Source organism: Aspergillus multicolor (genome assembly GCF_047715735.1).
Source record: "Aspergillus multicolor strain CBS 133.54 unplaced genomic scaffold BDW74scaffold_13, whole genome shotgun sequence".
NCBI lineage: Eukaryota > Fungi > Ascomycota > Eurotiomycetes > Eurotiales > Aspergillaceae > Aspergillus > Aspergillus multicolor.
This window is the reverse complement of record NW_027395964.1, coordinates 459,799-476,146: the sequence shown is the minus strand read 5'-3', so window position 1 is coordinate 476,146 and position 16,348 is coordinate 459,799. Positions and strand designations below refer to the sequence as shown.

At 51.0% G+C, this 16,348-nt stretch overlaps 6 protein-coding genes across 6 annotated transcripts; 2 read left to right on the top strand and 4 right to left on the bottom strand.

Moving 5' to 3' along the window:
• Positions 1 to 1,440: 1,440 nt before the first annotated feature.
• Positions 1,441 to 4,388, bottom strand: BDW74DRAFT_23616 (protein arginine N-methyltransferase). Its single transcript, XM_073732281.1, has 4 exons — positions 4,192 to 4,388; positions 3,516 to 4,137; positions 1,969 to 3,455; positions 1,441 to 1,916 (listed from the first exon to the last, which is right to left on the bottom strand). The coding sequence occupies exons 1-4, from the start codon at positions 4,294 to 4,296 to the stop codon at positions 1,593 to 1,595; spliced, it is 2,538 nt and encodes an 845-aa protein (XP_073583634.1). The 5' UTR covers positions 4,297 to 4,388; the 3' UTR covers positions 1,441 to 1,592.
• A 339-nt stretch (positions 4,389 to 4,727) lies between these two features.
• On the top strand, positions 4,728 to 7,516 carry BDW74DRAFT_153764 (DEAH-box ATP-dependent RNA helicase PRP43). Its single transcript, XM_073724572.1, has 4 exons — positions 4,728 to 4,879; positions 4,939 to 5,089; positions 5,157 to 7,023; positions 7,082 to 7,516. Exons 3-4 carry the CDS (start codon positions 5,284 to 5,286, stop codon positions 7,202 to 7,204), a joined length of 1,863 nt encoding a protein of 620 aa, XP_073583633.1. The 5' UTR covers positions 4,728 to 4,879; positions 4,939 to 5,089; positions 5,157 to 5,283; the 3' UTR covers positions 7,205 to 7,516.
• Positions 7,517 to 7,528: 12 nt separating this feature from the next.
• On the bottom strand, positions 7,529 to 10,073 carry BDW74DRAFT_153762 (uncharacterized protein). Its single transcript, XM_073724571.1, has one exon. It carries the CDS (start codon positions 9,940 to 9,942, stop codon positions 7,783 to 7,785), a length of 2,160 nt encoding a protein of 719 aa, XP_073583632.1. The 5' UTR covers positions 9,943 to 10,073; the 3' UTR covers positions 7,529 to 7,782.
• A 129-nt stretch (positions 10,074 to 10,202) lies between these two features.
• On the top strand, positions 10,203 to 11,092 carry BDW74DRAFT_23569 (nucleobindin SSP120). Its single transcript, XM_073732280.1, has 2 exons — positions 10,203 to 10,423; positions 10,486 to 11,092. Exons 1-2 carry the CDS (start codon positions 10,306 to 10,308, stop codon positions 10,974 to 10,976), a joined length of 609 nt encoding a protein of 202 aa, XP_073583631.1. The 5' UTR covers positions 10,203 to 10,305; the 3' UTR covers positions 10,977 to 11,092.
• A 1-nt stretch (position 11,093) lies between these two features.
• On the bottom strand, positions 11,094 to 12,969 carry BDW74DRAFT_23547 (tRNA(Phe) (4-demethylwyosine(37)-C(7)) aminocarboxypropyltransferase). Its single transcript, XM_073732279.1, has one exon. It carries the CDS (start codon positions 12,464 to 12,466, stop codon positions 11,150 to 11,152), a length of 1,317 nt encoding a protein of 438 aa, XP_073583630.1. The 5' UTR covers positions 12,467 to 12,969; the 3' UTR covers positions 11,094 to 11,149.
• On the bottom strand, positions 12,658 to 14,797 carry BDW74DRAFT_23535 (uncharacterized protein). The gene is made up of 6 exons (XM_073732278.1): positions 14,229 to 14,797; positions 13,989 to 14,176; positions 13,641 to 13,936; positions 13,281 to 13,589; positions 13,083 to 13,214; positions 12,658 to 13,032 (listed from the first exon to the last, which is right to left on the bottom strand). Exons 1-6 carry the CDS (start codon positions 14,501 to 14,503, stop codon positions 12,850 to 12,852), a joined length of 1,383 nt encoding a protein of 460 aa, XP_073583629.1. The 5' UTR covers positions 14,504 to 14,797; the 3' UTR covers positions 12,658 to 12,849.
• Between the last annotated feature and the right edge of the window lie 1,551 nt (positions 14,798 to 16,348).

The following is a 16,348-nucleotide window of genomic DNA, read 5'->3' as shown; positions in this document are numbered from 1 at the left end:
GTCGCCTGGCGAGGACGATGGGATTCGAGAATTCGAGGTAGTTGTACGATTGAATTTGTTGGGGTTCTCGTTGGAGAATGTGGATGGTCGCGGAGGGGAGGGGTGAGAGGGATAGATTAACCCACGCACTCCGAGACAGTCGATAGATAAAGGAAGACAGCAGTCATCGAGAGGAAGAAGAGAAAGCTTGCCGTCAGAGCTGCAGGTAAGCTGACTTGGAAGAGTCAAGACGAACAAGGGGAACTGGGAGATTGATCGATTATTATTCTTTGGGGCAGTGGAGGGGACTGAGAGATGCCGCGTAGAAGCTGTCCGTCCGTCGACTCCGTCTGGAACCGCCGCGGCACAAGTTAATTTTTTTCTGCAGTAACCCAAATCTATGGATCGTGACAGGTTACAGCGAAGATCTCATCTCATCCCATCAAACAACAATCAACTACGTACTTTGTCAGGCAAGTTGACCGAGCGGCAAACAGGGTTAAGAGGTCCTGTACGAAGATCACAGTGGCCGTGGGCATCCCTCCGTAGACCGGCACTTGCAGCTCCAACTCCGATCTCTCTTCGGCCCTTAAGTCCGGGTTTCCATCAGATAACACCTTTTACAGATCGAATCACGATCACGCGCAGTGCATCGCGCTTGCCTTCCCTGTCCAGTAAATACTGGCCGATACGCAGTTCTCCAGCGTTATCCCATCCCATTATGATGTCGAGGCAGCCACCGCGCCGATAACGACGCCCCTCGGATTTGGCATCAAACCAACCACAGAAAGGCCCCGTAACACGTTGCTTTTCCCGCGCTGCCGGTTGAAGTCACCTTCCAAGAGCTCCAAGACTCTTGATGCTTCATAGCTCAAGGTTCAGGTCGCACTATCACGCCCCATTCTTGCAGCTTTCGGCTTTGGTGATCTGCAAGGAGTTCAACCTGCGACCCCTTCTTCGAGGCTCGAGCGATTTCTCGGCGGGAGGAAACAGGGCCCGGCCTTGGTCCGTGACTCCGTAACAATTCCCTTGTGCGCGGAGGGCTCCGTGATTCTGTATAGCATGGGATGGAAGAGCCCAGATCAGACGCAAGACTGCATACCGGACGACATCCGACTGGAAGTCTGCTCTGTCACCTGATAGTTTGTTGCACAGCGCTCCGTATCCGTAGCATCTTGCCTACAGAGCCTTATGCCAGCTCTTTTTCTCCAGACTCCAGGAAATAGGGCACTGGACCTCCCGTTCTCCTCCCCACACTTAAGCAGAGAACGTGGGCTGCCCGCATGTGCGGTGCATCGGTTACCGGGCATCCCAGATTCAGAGTCCAATCTTAACCTGGCTGCATGATCATTTTTCTCGCTCTTGAGTCCCCGACCGAGGGCTGCAGAAAGCGGATTCTATATTTATGACTATTGACGACCACAAATTGCCAAGGCTGCGTTATCATTTTCTCGATATCACAGAACTGCTTGGCGGCTTGCCTCTGCTTTTGCCAAGGGAATTGTTGTCACCACCAACCTCCCGCCCCGCGAATCCGGATCCTTGCAGCCTCACCCCCCAGCAGCCACTTAGCTAGCTCTCCGGATTCCGGAACGAGTTAAAGCAGACCCTCGCTACATAAGACATCCATCCTTAATGCTTGAGTGTAGATCACTCATCCCCACCCTGACTCGTCTTGGGCCGCGTGTCTTCTTCTGCGCCAACTTGTTGTAGCTATCCGTATTGGTGGCGGCCTTGTTGGGAGCGCTATCTGCGCCTGGGGAAATAGTTTTAGCCCCGCTCATCATAGGGGCAAAGCGTTCTGATGATGCTGACTCGGAGACGCCACCCTCCAGAGCGAAGACTTCCACCATCCACTCGTACCACACCTTTCGGTCATCTGTCTGCCTGTACATGGTCACGGCGATTTCACCATTATCAGGGACATTAAGAGGGGTCTAAGCATTTGTTAAAACTCGGTATTATTTTCAGCCGCAAGGAGAGCCTTACCTTAAGCGGAAAGTAGATGGGGAACCAGCTGATCATGTTCGCACTCTTGCTGTCCATAGTGACCGGATTGGTGGAAAGTTCTACACCGGGATATAAAACTGTCTCAAAGTAGCCTCCAAGACCGTGACAGACCCCACGGTTTTGAACCGGGAACGTCAGACGCGTCCGGCGCACGTTGTGTGCATTAGAGATCATCGAAGTTGAGGCTGGCTGAGGAGGTATATCTCGGTTAGGATGGGAAAACGACCATGCTGTTTGGACAAATGGCGTGGATGCTTCCGATGGAGCTGTTGCAACGGAGGACCTAGCGGCGCCAGCTTCAGACTGAGTGGTAGAGAGGTAATCGATGGCATGTAGCATGACCACGTATGGCGTTTCAGGTGCTGCAGGATTCGAGACTGTCTGGTTTGTGACGTCTGCATGTAGCTTCGGTGCTGAGATTGGTGTGAAATGCGCCGTGTACGATGCCGGAATCGAGATGCCGTGCACGGGATGCAGCAGATGGTTGACGCCATCTAAACACTCAGGCGAAAGTTCATTGTCACCAAAAGAGCCCAGCAGCTCGGACACGACAATATCAATCTTGGAGTAAACAGACTCAGTTGTCTCCACAGCAGGGGCAGTCGCGGTTTTCTGGTTAGGATTCTGGGTATAGAGAAGTTGGTCTTCAATCCCAAGGCATTGTCCAACGGGTTCTGTCGATGAAGAAGCTTGCTTCTGCACCCGCGGCCCTTGCCAAGCACGCATATCAGAGTGGACGAGGGTGGCCTTTCCACCCCACAGGTTCTTATTATGACGCTGTAGCAGAACAAATGCATTTGGGTTCTTTTCCACAACCCATAGGTCGATTTCAACGCCTGATGAAGCGCTTGCTTTGAGTGCGCGGGTCACTAATGGGCCTCTTCCGGCCCCAACAACCGCGAGGACCACTCGGCCATCCGGGTTTGATGTGGGCTTCTTTTGCTCCGTCCAGTCACTCAATGCTTTCGCGATGGCACGCTCATACCACTCGTATTTGATAGGGTCCTTCTCAAATACCTCGTATGTGATGCTTTCTAGGTTGACTGTCAAGGGTTGCAGCGGTGCTTGAAGGTAGTCTTGGTAACCGACGCCGAATCTTTCAATGGCGGTCCGTGCAGGCTGACGTTGCTGGAGGTTTCTCATATAGGACAAATGCGGAGTTGGATCGTGATGCTTCTTGTTCGAGGTTGCGGCCTGCGCAAGGCTTGGGTATTCAGAGACAGGGGGTTTGGACGCAGTATCTTCTTCTAAACCTGGGATAGGCCCAACGTCACAAAGCAAGATCCACGGCGCAGTCCGAAGACGCATGAACCTGGAAATAAGAGCCTGATGGGCTTTTCCCAAAACTGGATATCCTTTTTGGTTCTTGATGAAGGTGTTAGCATCGATGGTAAACAAGTGAACAGGCTCTGAATGCCACCTAGACTGAACAGACATAGGCGGAAGGTGCTTTGGTAACGAGAGCCCTAGGGAGATATCTTAGCTGCGGATATCACGATATAAAACGTTGCATAGATTTCTCTTACCTACGAATAGCCTGGAATGGTATTTACACGTTCTTCTAATGGCGTCCCAAGCATCCCAAGTGCCAAAAAGGTCTATCTTAGGCGTCTCTATCCCATCCTCAAAGAATTCCTCTCGAGCAAGGGGCGCAAGATCGCCCATCTCGTCTACCTCGAGCTCATGATGATCAACCATGTTCAACCAGATATGAAACTGGATGTATGGGCCGAGGGTGACTGCGTCTTGAATTGCCCGTGCGTAGTACGACACCCCGTCCGAATGCATCCCTTTATGGTGTAGCTTCGGGCCTGGGATCAAAAGATAACCAATGCCACAGAATGCGGCGTATGCGACTTCCAGCATGAAGACTTGACGTGAAAGGTCCGCAATCAACGGATCAGGGGAACACATATCAATCCAAGAACTGGTCACTCCCACCAATTGCGACATGGCCTCATTCGGAGTCAAATGGGTATCGGCCGGCCCGAGTTGTGGAACAACCAGTGGCCGTGTGTTTCCTGTCGTCATCAGAGTACGAGGATCATCGTGAGAGACGGCCTGTATGTCCGCGAGGTGGGAGGAGAGGAGGCTGAGCACGCGCGAGTGGAAATGGGGAGTCGTAATTGGGGTAGTAAGCATGTCATACTGTAAAGAGAGTCAGTGGGCAGAAGGGGGCCATTGTAAAGATATTGTACGCACATTACTTTCATGCGCCAGTTGCACCACCTCCGAGGTAATCGGAATGGTGCGCTTGCTCTCATGCTGTCCGATACAGAAGCTCGGAGCAAGGCTATCAGAATCCATGGTCACAGTTCGGTATGTGTAATACGTATGCAAAAAACAAATATGTCCAGAAGTTGCCAAGGACGTAGCTCGTGAGAGATTTGTTGATGCTATTTTCGAAGTACTGTACTAGTTGGCATTGATGTTCAGCCTGTGGTTAATGTTCCAAGCTCAATAGTCGCACCACAGGACTGTAACAATGAAGTCAAGTCCTCAAGAGCCTTTCAAGCGGCAATTTCCCCTCGATTATTGAATCAATAAACGGGCAGCCGACTCGAGGGAATGGTCGAGGCCAGGCAGTACTTTGGGGTCCCTTGTTTGTTCTTTTTAGCGGGGCTGGCAGAACTTGAGGGGCGGTGAGGCCTAGAACAGCAGCTCGGGCGGTGGACAGCCGGCCCACCTTCCTATCGGGGCTGCAACTTTCTTCCGAAAGGCAAACGGATCAGTGAATTTTTTGGCCGCCTTGACTTGTCCGGTCTACATCTTCCTTCTCTAGCGTCATGGTTGATAGACGTACAGACTCAGAAGACGGTTCTCGCGCCAAACGCCAGAAGATGGATAAGTCTGGGACTGACCCCCGGGATAATCCCTATCTGGCACATATGTACGCTGATACGTCCTCTAACGGCAACTCAAGCTCACAGGCTGATAACAAGAATTCAGCCTTTGCGAAGTTGCAGCGACACAAGACGACCGCTGCGCAGGCGCAAAAGGTTGAAGACCACGAGATAAACCCTTTCACCCAACGGCCATACTCGAATAAATATTTTTCGATCCTGAAAACTCGCCGTGATCTTCCGGTTCATGCCCAGAGGTAAGCAGTCTTCTCCAGGTTTGGGTTTTTTTTTTTTTTGCATACGCTAACTTGGTTTCGCTCTCAGAGATGAATTCTTGCAGCTCTACCAACAGTCTCAGATCCTCGTCTTCGTCGGTGAGACTGGTTCCGGAAAAACCACCCAAATCCCTCAGTTCGTCCTGCTCGATGATCTCCCTCACACCGAACGCAAGATGGTTGCTTGTACTCAGCCCCGTCGTGTGGCTGCTATGTCCGTCGCCCAGCGTGTAGCTGCCGAGTTGGATGTTACGCTGGGAGAGGAGGTCGGTTACAGTATTCGTTTCGAGGACATGACCAGCTCCAAGACGGTTCTCAAGTACATGACGGATGGTATGCTTCTGCGAGAAGCTATGAACGACCACGAACTCAGCCGCTACAGCACTATCATTCTTGATGAGGCTCACGAAAGAACAATGTCTACCGATGTTCTTATGGGTCTTCTCAAGGAAGTGGTACTGCGCCGACCTGATCTGAAGATCATTATCATGTCTGCCACTTTGGATGCGCAGAAATTCCAGCGCTACTTCAATGACGCCCCTCTGCTTGCTGTTCCTGGTCGTACCCACCCCGTCGAGATCTTCTATACCCCCGAGCCCGAGCAAGATTACGTCGAGGCTGCTATCCGCACCGTTCTGCAGATCCACGCCACCGAAGATGATGGTGATATCCTTCTATTCTTGACTGGAGAAGAGGAAATCGAAGATGCAGCGCGCAAGATTTCACTCGAGGGCGATGAGATGGTCAGAGAAGCTGATGCGGGCCCATTGAAGGTTTACACCCTCTATGGTAGCTTGCCGCCGCATATGCAACAAAAGATCTTCGAACCCGCCCCGCCTGCGCGCCGCCCAGGTGGCCGCCCTGGAAGAAAGGTCATTGTGTCCACCAACATCGCCGAAACATCTCTTACTATCGATGGTATCGTGTACGTGGTTGACCCCGGTTTCTCGAAGCAGAAGATCTACAACCCCCGGATTCGTGTCGAGTCCCTGTTAGTCTCACCGATCTCCAAGGCGTCCGCGCAACAGAGAGCTGGTCGTGCTGGTCGTACCCGCCCAGGTAAATGTTTCCGGCTTTACACCGAAGGTGCCTTCAAGAAGGAGTTGATTGATCAGACCTACCCCGAAATCCTTCGCTCGAATTTGTCGTCCACCGTGCTTGAGTTGAAGAAACTCGGTATTGATGACTTGGTGCATTTTGATTTGATGGATCCTCCGGCGCCCGAGACGCTTATGAGAGCTCTTGAGGAACTGAATTACCTTGCCTGCCTTGACGATGACGGCAACCTAACCCCATTGGGCCGTCTTGCCTCCGAGTTTCCGCTCGACCCAGCTCTCGCAGTCATGCTCATCAGTTCACCGGAGTTCTACTGCTCGAACGAGATCCTGTCCATCACAGCATTGCTGTCCGTGCCCCAGATCTTCGTTCGGCCAGCATCCCAACGGAAGCGGGCTGATGAGATGAAGAACCTATTTGCTCACCCCGACGGTGACCAGCTCACCCTACTCAACGCTTATCACGCCTTCAAGAGCCCTGAAGCACAGGCGAACCCCAAGCAATGGTGTCACGACCATTTCCTTTCCCTGCGAGCCCTGCAGTCGGCCGATAACGTGCGGATGCAGCTTCTGCGGATCATGGAACGTTCAGAGCTTGAGATGATCTCCACACCCTTCGAGGACAAGAAGTACTATGAGAACATCCGCCGTGCTTTGTGTGCTGGATTCTTCATGCAAGTCGCCAAGAAGGAAAACCAGGGCAAGAGCATGTACACGACTATCAAAGATCACCAGAACGTGCTTCTACATCCCTCAACCGTCCTCGCCCATGACGCAGAGTGGGTCCTGTACAACGAGTTCGTGCTCACCACGAAGAACTATATCAGAACCGTGACGGCTGTCAAGCCTGAATGGCTTATCGTAAGTTCCCTCTCAATACTCCTATTTCACTATGTATTGTGCCTAACGTGAACCTTAGGACATTGCCCCTACATATTACGATATCTCATCCTTCCCTAAGGGAGATATCCGCTCGTCTCTGCAACGGGCCGCTGAGAGACTCGCACGCAAGGAAAAGATGCGAGCGGATAAGAGGCGTTAAGCCAATGTTGTTTTCTTTGATTGCTATGAACGTATATAGACTACGCTTCAGATAATGTCACGCTGAACATACTCGGGCTGCAATGAGATTTACTACTATCTATCTCATTTAAGGTGAACCTTGGTGTTGCTCGTCCTGGAATGTCTGTACAAGTAACCTGCACTCCATTTAGTCGTAGGGATAAGACCATAAGACAGCCGCGTTGAGTTCTCACAATTATCTCTCCTTCCACATTCTAAGCTGTCACAACAGGAGCCGGTTCGTCATACCGTCCATCATACGAGAGAGTCAAGTGAAGATACTGCATGTGCGATAAGTAAAATATCTGTAAGTCGATGTTTGTTTCTCTATTGTTTGCTCTAATTTACAGTTGCAGGTAGCTATATAGCGGGTTGTCTGGTCATCAGATGTGAGAACAGATTTGAGTTTAGTCAATACAAAGGTCCAAAACTTAGGGTTGGACGGAAAAAGGCAAAACGTGGCACGGTCCCAGACGCGCACAGGCTAAGAGGCTCCGGCCGTCAATGATATAGTCAGCTCAAGTAGAATCACAATGCTTGAGCATCCAAATTTCTGGCTTATTTCCCTTGTGCAGAAGAGGGTTCAGCCGACTCTTCGGACAGAAGAGTTTCGGATGACTCGGGCGTTGAAGATGCGGATGCATTCGCCAGTCTGGTTTTGTAAGCCGCAGTGGAGGTTGAAGGTGTGTTTTGAGCAGCCATGCGCAAGACCAACTGTTTCAAGAATGCGACTTCGGATTTTAGGGCTCGCATCTCCTTTTGTTGCGCGACCATTGTGTCTTCGGGGGAAGACCGTGATTCGGATTCTTTATCGTGTTCGACTATCTCTGCCTGGGCAATCTCGGAAGGTTGCTGTTGCTGTTGCTGGAGTGGTTTCCTAGCTGCCTTTAGGGCTAGACCCTCGTCGAGCACCGTGGACATGAGCTGCTCGGAGTAAGTGCCCATCAGCCTTTGCAATCGTTCAGCAGAGCTGTCCCCTGTGGGGGCAAGGATTTCTAGCTGTTCCCTGATGATGTTGGCGAATGCAAAGCATTTCTCTGCTAGTGGGGTAGATGTCGCCGGTGGTGTTTCTAGTGCAGCCGCAGTCCACCTATGGTGGTCAGGATCGAATGTGCTGACAATGTCTGATTGACGACCTGGAAGATCCGCGCTGAATCCACTTTGAACTGCAGCCTTGATGAGGGCTTCGGAGACGTCGTACTTGCGACATTCATCACTCAGTTGTACCATCATTACTATCAGTCTCCCCACCCCTGTGTAAGGGTGTATTGTCGTTGAAGTGATATAGGCCAAGGCTCTCTGCAGCGCTTGTCGACCTCGGTCCCAGTCCTTTCGAATCGTGTAGAACTCTAAATAGGCCATAAGTATGGAGAAATCGTCCATGTAGCCCGCTGCTCTTGCCGCTAGTAAGTACGCATCCGCTCTATCGGGTTGGTCGAACCGCAGACAAGCTCTAATGAGCGAACCGTAGAGGACGATGTTTGCGCTGTGAACAGGAGGAACTGTAATCCTTAAACCGTTGATTGTCCTCGGTACGAAGAGGCTCAGTTTGCCAATGTTGATGGGATACCCCTTCCCTTCCAACATCAACAGGAAAAGATCAAAGCCCTTTAGGTCTTTGGTTTTGCGGAAGAAATTGAGAATGGCAAGGATGAGCGAGACGCTCATTTCGAACTGATAAGGAAGGATTGTTTTGATAACCAATTGAGCCAGATCATTTTGTCGAGTGTGGGTAAATGCTATAATCATATATGTGAAGACAAACTGCCGGTCCGGATCATGGCAGCGCAGAAGACCATCCGACAACCGCAAAAGAAACTCTTCCAGGGGCATTTGGCCGCTGAGATACTGATTGGAATCATGACGCATCTTCTTCTCCAATTCGTTCGAGGACCGGACTAAATCCTGCCAACGAGGAGCATTGAACGAGCCTACTAGATCGTCAATGTTGACTTTCGGGTTTGCCTTGATTTGTCCAATTCTGCGCCGAACGGCATTCAGCTCGAAGAGAAGACCTGGCAGATCAAGCTGAGGGGATTCATGATCGTCACCATAATTCTTTAGAACGCCAAAATAGGAGTGTGCAACGGACGGACGTATTAAGAGCCGAATCGCAAGTTGTTTTAATGCAAGCTTTCTGATAGCCTTTGCACAAACCTCATCAGCCGTAAGCCATTCAGGCAGATCTTCCACATCCAGGGCCATGTCAAAGTCGTCATCGTCCTGCATCGAGTCCGCATTTTCCGCTTCGAGTTTTTTTAAAATTGCAGCCTCGCCAATTTTATGGTTTTTAGTGGCCCAAAACTGCACATATCTGCGCGGCGTCCGAGCCTTAGGTAGCCGATCGTTCCGCTGTATGGGCTTCGGTAATGTGTATAGCGATCTTGTCTGAAGCGCTTCCCGTGCAACAACCGTGGCCTGTCCTGCGGGTACAGCATTTGAAGCGCGACGGCCTCTAGTCCTTGGATCACGGGAATCGTCTTCGTCGAGAGCAATCCCCTCCCGCTCCCGGCGACATCTGTTCTTCGCTCGCGCATCTGTGGAGGCCGCAGCAATGGTACTGGTATAACGCGTCGCGGCTGTGCTATCGACGAGTATGCTTCGTTTGCTCGCAGTCGGAGCTGTTCGAGATGCTAACCCTTCAGCGGCGGTTTGTAGGCACGATATGCACAGGGAACTCGGCGTGGCCGGTGCGCTGCGAGACCATATTCGCTGCATTGTCAGGGCATTTCGGCCCTGTCGGGCGGCTGATCGAGTTATCTGACTGTCGTAAGTCAATTGGGCATCTCGAAAAAATATGGCTTGCAGTATTGACTGCGGGAATATCAGAAAGGTGGCCTGGCTGGGTGGTATGATGCTGGGGGGTTGCGCTCTTGGGGAAAAAGTCGGAGATGGCGCGGAGCAAACACTGCAAACAGGCCTGGGCCACATGCGGGAGCTGGCAACAGCTGGTCCCTTTCGGGGCCCCTCATTCGCACGTCAACCCGGGGGAGCTGCTCAATCTATATTCTCTTCTTAATCTTTATCTCTCCTCCTTTAATTTGGCTCTGGATAGCCAAACCCAATTACTCGCAATTGACAATGTTGGTCACTCTTACTACCGCCCTGCTAGCCTTGAGTGGCAGCTTCGTAAATGCCCACGGCTCACATTCCATCCCTACCGATCCCTCTGCAGACTGGGCGACTCGGCACATGCAAGGTGGGACCTACCCTGGGTACCTTGCCGGAAATATCTCCAGCTAACTTATATTTGAATGACAGAGGAACATCATATTGACACCTTCGACGCCGCCTCTTTCTTTTTACTCCACGATTACGATTCATCCGGAGCCTGGACGCCCGAGGAAGTGAGGAAGACATATGGCATGGACGACGAGTCTAACGCGGGTTTGACCGAGGAGCGGAAAACAGAAGCACTGAGGGAGGTCTTCACTCTGTTCGACCCAGCAAACACCGGATTCATTAGCCGCGACAACTGGATGCACCTGATCGCCGATGGTGTGAAGCTCCCGGACTTTGGTTTTGGGCCTGGTCATCACGGAGATATCGAGTATGAGTACGAAATCCACCATTTTGAGATGTACCACAGCGAGGACGCGACAGAGGATGAGCTCACGCATCCCGAGGATATCGAGCATTTCAAAAGACACGACGAGGAAGACGAGGCCCAGGAGAAGTTGGATCAACTGGAGCGGATGGCAATCGTTGCGGCCAATATCCCGGCGAAGTTCCGCAAACAAGGGCGGGCCTGATCATGTGTATTTTATGTATTCTATGTATTCTCCGTGTGTGCTTTTATGTCTGGATCATTGCGGGACGTCACTTACGCTGCATATATACGATAGATACCATCCTAATGAACACTCGGCCAGGAAGCCTGTGCAAAATACGAAGGCTGTACAGACTGCGCATGGACTTGTAACGATCATGATATATTTTTGGGTATCCCTCTATGAGATAGATGGACATCGTATACACAGTGCATAACCCCAGGAGCATAAGTCTTGACTTGTTCCGCATGCAGACAAACGGCATGAGGTTCTGCATCTGTTCTCTGCGAGGCATACTCGGTCCAATATCGCTCGACAGTAGTGGTTATCTCACGCCCCATCGCCTCGATTTGCTGCACATCAACGTTTTCGTGCACGTGGAGCCAGCCACCTTTGTCTTTGTCAATGATCTTGCAAGCATCATCCCATGAACCGCTGGAAGAAGGGAGAAGGCCCAGGTTGACGTGTCTTATGCTAGCCCATGCTCCCCGGGCCTCCATAGCAGCTCGTACTTGGCCCATAATCACCGCCGCAAACCCATTATCACCATGGAATATCACAACTCGATTCGTATCGCGAAGACTCTCAACCAATTCAGGAACTGACGTGCTCAGTCTCCCATCACTGCCTACCTTAATAACCCTACACCCCCATCCATTTTCCACACATCCCCTCCGCAACCCCTCCACAGACCACCCATTAATCTCAAACCCCCAAACCCTCTTCACCCCACGTTTAAGGTACGAGAAAACAAAATACCCAATCCCCGCATACATGTCAACAACCGCAACATCACCAACAGCCTCGTTACCCAGTGAGCCCTCATCAAGCCCATCAAACGTAGACCCGTGCCCTAAGATCCTCGCTTTCTCTGTAACATTCCCTCTTGAGAACATCGTATACAGCGGAGCCCAGATCTGCACGATCCCGTGGTTCTGCACCGTACGCACCCAGAATGCCCGCTCGTAGTCCTCCTGACCGGGCTGGACATCCTCCCCATCCCGCGACACAGGCGGTCCAAAGTCCCCATGCAGCGGGACGAGTCCAACAGGGCTGCGCATCCTGTTCTCGTGCCCCTGCGTGTCTGTGAGGACAATTGGCGCGTTCATAGCCACGTGCGTTACGCCGTAGCGGGAGAAGGCGTCCGTGATGGAAGCGTATAGAGCCTGTCGCTGGTCATGGTCTAATCTGTCGTAGAGTGTGCCCCAGGCTGGAGGGTGGGTGAAGGCGTTCAGTGGCAGAAGGAGCATGGGCTCGTAGATGGTGTATCGTTTTGGGAGGGAAGAGACCAGCTCCTCGAGCGATAGGGCATGTTGCGTCAATAGAGAAGGCGGCAGATGCGTGCTTATAAAATCTGCCATGCCTTTTTGGAGTGGATTGGTGTTCTTCTTTTGTGCTTGCTTCGTGCCATTCTTGCGCTGTTTCGTCGTTGTAGTAGCCAGTTCTCTTTCTAACGGAGGAGCGTCGGCCATTTTGTATCTTAACTGATTGATGTCGGTGGATTAGGAAAGGCGCCGAGATATATATATGGCTGGTTCTTAGGAGATTCTTGGCGAGGACTTGCGCAGCACAATGCAGGCGCACAGTAGACTAGTCACGCAGAGTTTGTTTAGACCACAGCCAGGAAAATCCAGGTTACTCGCGCATGTGCAGGATACCTCCGAGATTATCCATTCTATTTGTGCTATAATAACTGGGTGTCATGTGATACCTACTCCATAGGACCCATCAGAAATCTGCCTGAGGCTGCTCATATCTGAACCTTAAAAGAACGACACAGGAATCTAACAGACGACATTCTAGACTCTATAAACAGCAAATGATGACCGCGACGAAAGTGGGTGAGGAGCTCGTCTCAAGAGGCCGACTTTGACTGCTTTCTTGCTCGCTCCCGACGTCTTGTGAGAATATACCAGAATCCCACGGTCAGACAAGTCAGAGGCACTGTTGCGGCGAAGAAGATCCAGAACTTCTTCGCTGTAGCGAAATCTCCGCCATCTGGGCCATTGAAGTCGAAGAGATTCATACCAAGAAAAGTCTATCTGGCGTCAGAGTCTTTATGCTTTTGCCCATATCATAGGCACTTACCGCAACAAAGCTTGCCGGCAAATAAAATAAGCTGACAATGGTGACAACAAAGACATTGGCGTTGTCCTCAACTGATGCATCGGCTAACTGCAGCATTCGGGCCTGACTGCTCAGGGTCAAGGCCGTGGATAGCTGTCCGTATGTGTCAGAACTGTACTGATAGTCGGTACTAATGAACAGGCACAATTAGTGACATACGAAGCTTGAGAAATCTTGAACTCTTTGTCCCAGAGCATCGACGCTTTTCAAGTGACCTTCGAGAGTTGATGTATAGTAGGCTGTTGCGTTGGCAAGTTTTCGGTGCTGCATGTCTGTTGCAATATTCTTCCAGAGAAAGAGCTCATTGACCATGGCCAACTTGCGAATGGTGACCAGAGTGGTCTCCAACTCAGATGTGAGCGGCTTCAATGTGCTACCAAGATACTGCGGATGTAGCAGTCGGACGAGACTCTGGTTTTCGCTCACAGTCTTGAGGTCTGAGAGGTCCCTTGTGAGAGCGATATCGGCCTACAATATCAGCACCTCGAGGAGATATGAAAAGTGGAAGATTTGACCCACTGCTTCCTCGATGGTTTCACCTAGATGCTGCAAGGATCCCCTCCAGTTGCCAAGATAGGTAGCGAACACGAGCAGGTGCAGGGAGAACCAATCTGGGGCTGCATCCTCACGACTGGCGGCCAGGATTTTTTCAAGCCTCGACTGAAGCTCTGCATCGGGGCGAGCATTAAGAAAGATCCAGAGACTTCCTGTACCTGATACACTATACCGATGAAAGACTGAAATCTGCCGCTTGGTGTATTTGGTCGAACCCCGAACCCTATAAACCTCGGGGTAGGTAAACCGGTATTGCATGTCTTACGAATATCAGCGGAAGGATACAGGGAGCATAACGGCATGACATTTTACCAAAAGATCCGTCCTCTCCTTCCCTCACCGTCATGCCGCCATGACCAGCATCACAGGCGCGGGGCTTGTCTCCGAATGAGACGACATGATCGAAGAACGAGTCGTCAATGTCGTACACGTCTAATAGCTTCTGCATCGCTGTTTCGGTGATGCCAAGCGGGTCTATTGAGCTTCTGCAACATATCGAACTGGAAAGAGGTAAGTCGCAAAACGACAAGATTGAGTATAGGAATAACCTACACTATGCGGGTGTGCGGGTTAGGATTCGATGAGATATGGTGTTCAAAATCATCGCTGTTATCGAATAGATGAGGCTCTGACTGGGGGATAGCGTCGTATAGCCGGATGTCTGATTTATCGGGACATGAGACGAAATTGGGACATTGTGGGAGTGGTCGAATTGGCTTGTAGAGCTTTGCTTGGTGCGGGGAGGCAGTCGCAGCATCCGGGACTCGGTTGCCCGTCTCACGCCTGCTTTTGAACGTAAAGCTTCTCAACTCTACCGGAGAGACCATCGCTGCAAGAGGCAAAGAAAAAGATCTGATTTCCTGGGCTTCTATGCCATGGAACTGAATTGATCTTCTTATATTCTAACAATCTCCTAATGTGTCAGTCCGTCTTGATGATCCCCAGCGAGGCAGACCTGTGCCCGGTCCGGAAAACCACCTGCGGGTTTTGAATCTCAGCAGGCTCAGCCACGTGCAAAAGCAACCCTCCGGAAAGTATACTGACTATGGGGAAACCCAATAATACACGCAGCTTGGTGGGCTAACAGCTGGGTATTTCAGTTGACTCGGCACGACTCGCGAATTTCACTACAGTTAAAAAGCGTTAACCAATATCGAGACGCGCTGTTATAGTCAATCGGAGTCAACGGAGTCGGTCTTACTAAATCTCGTCCTGAAACCGGATGTCCGATTAGCGAGTCATGGCCTTGTGCTCATTGGAAAATTCTGAGAACCTACCCGAGTGACTTCATCCGGGGCGTCAAATACGTATCTTTCGCTTTCATACTTTCGCAGAAGAACGCCGTCAGCCGGTCAATAACGAGACCATGGGAGTAGAACAACTAGGAGGAAGTCTCGCCACTTCAGAGACGCTCTTACCTGAACTTTGATATCCATTCCAAAACGCAGGCGAAGCCACGCCTCCAGCCTTTCGATCCTGATATACCCGGCCAGGCTTTGGCTGATAATGTTGTGCACGGTCTGGGACATGGTGGCTTGGTCTTTTATCGTTGTCTCTACAAGGCGCAGGACAGCAGAAGGAAAGTGGATATCTTAGAAACGCTTCGGCTTTTAGCACAATCCAGGGCGAGCCTTCGAAGTGTTTGCTACTACTCCGTACGGTTATGATTTCCTAGTTGCGGCCCAACAGCAGAGCCTCTTCGCATCATGAACAAGAGGTGAAACTGACGCCGAGCCCCAATACAAGGCAAACAAAGAGGGCGAACGAGGAGTTGCTGTATCTTTTCTGCGTACGCTTGAAGCGGGGAAAGTGCTAGTATTGGTCGACGGAACCCCGAAATGACCGTCTGCATCATTCCCTGTTGAACTAGCGAATAAGAGGCATTTTGAAATCAACGACGCGGCATAGCCATCCTGAATTACGCACTAAGAATTGAGTACGAGGTCCAATGACTGCAAGTTGTGATTCGGACTATCATGAATCCTCGACGTTGGCCACCATCGAATTATCCGAGAATGGCCCAAATGATTGTGGTTTCGAGTCTTACCTCGACGTTCTAGAAGCGCTGTTAAGCTATACAGGTACCTACGATATGATGCTGCCAAGAACATGGGACGGAATAGACAAAGTTATGCCGAATTAGGCATCCTCGAACGACCCCAGATATTTGTGGAGTCACATTCCCTACCGAGTACGGAGTAGCTCGTGTGCAGTAAACGCCTGTGGCATGGTACTTCTTTTCCTTACAACTCGTCATCGCGAGGCTGAGGTGGCGCTGCGCAGTCGACTTTTGTTATCTCAGCTTTTCGCTTATTGCTCAGACGCTAGCCATTGCTTTTTACGGATTGGGATGGTGGGAAGCAAACTCTGCACCCAATCACCACTGATGGCTCCTTAACGACGTCGCTGAGTTGTGTTCCGGAACCCGGTATGAGGAATTGTTTCCCCTGTGTCCGCAGCTCCCATATGATGGCCATTTTACCGGGGTTCTGCGCGTTACAAAGCAATGTTTATCTCATAGTGGCAAGCTTCTACCCCAAGTGCGATTCAAAAGGCAAGTTTCTGATCTTTTGTCCCAAATCCGCTGCCAATTGTAACGAGACATTGGGTGTCTAGATACCGTTTCTCTTCTGCGTCGTCTGTGCCAATTGGACCATCTGAGACATATGACA

Coding starts and splice junctions, on each gene's coding strand:
- BDW74DRAFT_23616 (XM_073732281.1), bottom strand. CDS start 4,296: ATGGATTCTGATAGCCTTGCTCCGAGCTTCTGTATCGGACAGCATGAG. Junction 4,138..4,191: donor AACTGGCGCATGAAAGTAAT/GTGCGTACAATA, acceptor CTCTCTTTACAG/TATGACATGCTTACTACCCC. Junction 3,456..3,515: donor CCATTCCAGGCTATTCGTAG/GTAAGAGAAATC, acceptor ATATCTCCCTAG/GGCTCTCGTTACCAAAGCAC.
- BDW74DRAFT_153764 (XM_073724572.1), top strand. CDS start 5,284: ATGGTTGCTTGTACTCAGCCCCGTCGTGTGGCTGCTATGTCCGTCGCC. Junction 7,024..7,081: donor TCAAGCCTGAATGGCTTATC/GTAAGTTCCCTC, acceptor CGTGAACCTTAG/GACATTGCCCCTACATATTA.
- BDW74DRAFT_153762 (XM_073724571.1), bottom strand. CDS start 9,942: ATGCAGCGAATATGGTCTCGCAGCGCACCGGCCACGCCGAGTTCCCTG.
- BDW74DRAFT_23569 (XM_073732280.1), top strand. CDS start 10,306: ATGTTGGTCACTCTTACTACCGCCCTGCTAGCCTTGAGTGGCAGCTTC. Junction 10,424..10,485: donor GGCGACTCGGCACATGCAAG/GTGGGACCTACC, acceptor TTTGAATGACAG/AGGAACATCATATTGACACC.
- BDW74DRAFT_23547 (XM_073732279.1), bottom strand. CDS start 12,466: ATGGCCGACGCTCCTCCGTTAGAAAGAGAACTGGCTACTACAACGACG.
- BDW74DRAFT_23535 (XM_073732278.1), bottom strand. CDS start 14,503: ATGGTCTCTCCGGTAGAGTTGAGAAGCTTTACGTTCAAAAGCAGGCGT. Junction 14,177..14,228: donor AACCCGCACACCCGCATAGT/GTAGGTTATTCC, acceptor ACCTCTTTCCAG/TTCGATATGTTGCAGAAGCT. Junction 13,937..13,988: donor AGGAGAGGACGGATCTTTTG/GTAAAATGTCAT, acceptor GATATTCGTAAG/ACATGCAATACCGGTTTACC.